Raw genomic sequence first — 3,380 nt, 5'->3', positions numbered from 1 at the left:
TCTATAGCTTTAAAGGTAGAGATAATAAAGATTAATTATAATAACCTTTAAGGAGGTTATTAAAGGTAAAATTATACCTTAGATTTAATCTAATATTAATACTATTAGTATAGTATTATAGAGGATATAAAGAAATATATTACTAAATATAACCTTTATTAGAGGATTATAGTTTATTATTATAAGCCTTATAATATACTTAAACCTTTACTAATACCTACTATACCTATATAGTAGATTAATATAGACTTTATTATAGGTTTTCCTCTATTAAAGTAGCTAGAGAAATTATATAATATAATCTTAATTATTATAAATCTATTTACTAAATATATACTATATATCCTATACTATATAAATATAGATATACTAGAGTTAGTAGATATCTTCCTAGAATAAGTAATTATATACTAGGGAGTCCTTAGGAACCTTATAAGTAACTAAAAAAGCCTATTTATAAATATCTTTTAATCTATACTATATTATTATATTAGTATATATTAGTTCTGCCTATTTTATATAGGGATTAGAGACTATATAATTATATAAATAATCTCTCTACTCTTTAAAGAGTATATATAGGGGGCTAGAGTATAGTTATATTTTATTATTATTCTAAATAGCTTTATACTATAGAGTTATTTTAATTATATTAATTAATTACTCTAGATACTTTATATAAATTTATTTTATATCCTAGCTAATAGAATAAAGCTTATAGATTTAAGATTATATTTATAGTAATAGTTCTAGCTGTATAGTAATCTACTAAGTCAGGTACCCTATATTAAAAATGCACTATTTTGCACAAGTTCACCAGACCAGGGGATAGCTTGATATAAAGAAATAGCTAGAGAATTAGTTCATTAGCTTTATTTTATAGATCTTATAAGAGTTTAGTAATAAAAAATATAGATAGCTTCATTATATTCCTTTATTAAAAATTCCTCTACACCACTGACCACTCACTAGTGGAGGGCAGTGGGTGGTCAGGCTGCCATAAATATTCTCTTAATCATATGATTATTAGCTTGTGCAGTATTAGTAGCTGACACTAGTTGTCATAGTGCATGCATGGTGCGTGGTGTGGGTCTGCTGACAAAGGGATGATTACTCTACCAGGCACTCTGTAGACAACCTTATCTCTTTCATATCCATGTGAATTGTTATTCATTCCTTTCATGTACCGGGATGATTTTATCTCTTGACCATCTTCCTGAAGAGATACTGCATTGCATTCTATGCCACTGTGATCCTTGTTGTTCAGCTGCTTTGGAGCAAACAGCTCGCCGATTCAAAAATGCAACAAACCAGCCTCTACTATGGCGCTTTTATTGCAAGACTCTGTTCAAATTTTGGGACAAGAGACATGATATGCCAAAGAAGCTTGCAGGCCCAGTACTATCAGTAAACTGGAAATCCCTTTACGTTTCAAGGCATCTTATCGACCGCTCAACCACCTATCTCCTGAACTGTATTCTCGCGAGTCAAACAGGACGCATCGAAAAATATCAAGCAATCATTGATTCCGGATATGATGCTAAGGACACCCTCCTTCGACATGCTTCGGTGGAACCTTACATAGAGGACCACTTGGCGAGAAGGTTTGCTCTTTCTATCCTTGTTGAAGTCTGTTTGTTGACTAGATCTACGCGGCGTCTCGAAGATATTACTCAACGTCACTCCTTAATTGTTTACATCGAAGTATCGCAGTACAGCAATGGGCTGGGCTCGGGAATGGCGAGGCTGTGCCTCTTGGACGAGCACTAGGTGCCTTTGATCTATTTATTCCAGAAAGTGGATATGGAAATTTAGATGAGGTATGTGGTAGACCAAAACTCATGGGTGTATTTATTTTGATGGATGGCAGATGAGCGTAAAGTTAGACGGGATAGCTGCAAGTGTGATTGCAAACTACCCTGGTATTGATCACTTAACATTACGTGACAGAGCCCTGACAATCGCGTCATATCTCAAAACAAAAAACTTGACCGGCATTGGGCTAGGGCGAGAATACCATTTGCTAGAGCACAACTTCTTAGGATATGCACTAAAAAATCCGGAACATAATTCACTTCCACTGATATCGGCAGCTATATACTGCGAAGTTGCACAGAGGCTTGGTCTAAATGCCGGTCCTTGTGGTTTTCCTTTTCATGTCCATGTCATAGTCAGTCCCCCTGCAGGCTTTGACATGGATGGCAACATGCTTAACTCCATGGCCCGAGGTGAGCCGATGTACATCGATCCATTCCGGTCGGAGGGAGAAACTTCCGTGCATTCCTTGCAAAGCCAGTTGGACTTCTTAGGGGCATCAACACCTGAGAAATCTTCATTCCTCGGTGAATCTTTGACATCAGAGATTGTTCTGCGATGCGCCAAAAACATTTTGAATTCGGTCCAGCATATGTCTCAATTCCCAACCACTGATTCCGTGCTTATGGATATCACCAGCGCGAAATATGCCGCATTTTGGTCATCCGTGCTTATCTCAGGCCCGTCTCGACCTGCGGAGCTTCGGCATATCTTGCCTTGTCTGATGGAAGTTTTTGCGACTAATTTTCCTTCAGACATGTATTTAATGGAGCGGTATCTGGGACCCTTGTTTCGTGGGATGCCCGAATATGAACACATCCTGGAAAGTCTTCATGTCATGCGATCTGTGGATGAAATTCCAAAGCAGGTGCATCGGCGAACTGGGGAACACATTGTAAGATATCGAATAGGCCAGGTTTTTGAACATCGTCGATATCACTACATAGGCATAATCATTGGTTGGGATACCGAATGTGGTGCCGGTGAGCAGTGGATGAGGCGGATGGGGGTTGATCATTTGCAGGCGGGGAGACACCAGAGTTTCTACCATGTTCTGTATGTTTATACCAGTTTATCACACAACCTGTCCAGTGTGCTAACAGTCTTCAGTGTTGAGGACAAGAGTGTTCGATATGTAGCGGAGGAGAATGTTGAACTTGTTAAACCTCACATTGACGAGTTGCCGCAGGCGCTTGTCAAGGTAGCCGGGAAACACTTCAAACGATGGGATAAGGAGACCCAGGCATTCATTAGCAATATCAGTGATGAGTATCCTGAGGATTAAGCAGGTGATTATCTCTACTTGTATATATGAAAATTTCAATCAAGTAATTACGGAGATGAAATATTTTGATAAGTAGTAGTAGTAGTAGTAGTAGTAGTAGTAGTAGTAGACCTCTTATTCCTGTTACAGCTAATGCTAAATGTATGTTACTATATAGGACTACTTAGAATACTAACTATAGACTAGTATTATCTTTTAATCTTTAATAGCTATAATAGTTATACTATTATTAAATTTAATTAATTTTATATAAAGAGGAAGATTATTCCTTTATATATAC

The 3,380-nt window shown here is 37.0% G+C and overlaps 1 protein-coding gene across 1 annotated transcript; it reads left to right on the top strand.

Annotated features, from left to right (window-relative positions):
• The first annotated feature begins 1,092 nt into the window (after positions 1-1,092).
• ASPWEDRAFT_136237 (uncharacterized protein) lies at positions 1,093-3,158 on the top strand. The gene is made up of 4 exons (XM_040829342.1): positions 1,093-1,604; positions 1,667-1,820; positions 1,871-2,871; positions 2,926-3,158. The coding sequence occupies exons 1-4, from the start codon at positions 1,192-1,194 to the stop codon at positions 3,098-3,100; spliced, it is 1,743 nt and encodes a 580-aa protein (XP_040687989.1). The 5' UTR covers positions 1,093-1,191; the 3' UTR covers positions 3,101-3,158.
• The last annotated feature ends 222 nt before the right edge of the window (positions 3,159-3,380 follow it).

Source organism: Aspergillus wentii (genome assembly GCF_001890725.1).
Source record: "Aspergillus wentii DTO 134E9 unplaced genomic scaffold ASPWEscaffold_5, whole genome shotgun sequence".
NCBI lineage: Eukaryota > Fungi > Ascomycota > Eurotiomycetes > Eurotiales > Aspergillaceae > Aspergillus > Aspergillus wentii.
The sequence above is the reverse complement of the archived record's forward strand: the minus strand, read 5'-3'. Positions and strand labels throughout refer to the sequence as shown.

Excerpts from the sequence above, each read along its gene's own strand:
- ASPWEDRAFT_136237 (XM_040829342.1), top strand. The coding sequence starts at position 1,192 with ATGATTTTATCTCTTGACCATCTTCCTGAAGAGATACTGCATTGCATT. Across the intron at positions 1,821-1,870 it reads GATATGGAAATTTAGATGAG|ATGAGCGTAAAGTTAGACGG; the intron begins GTATGTGGTAGA and ends GATGGATGGCAG. Across the intron at positions 2,872-2,925 it reads CAGAGTTTCTACCATGTTCT|TGTTGAGGACAAGAGTGTTC; the intron begins GTATGTTTATAC and ends AACAGTCTTCAG.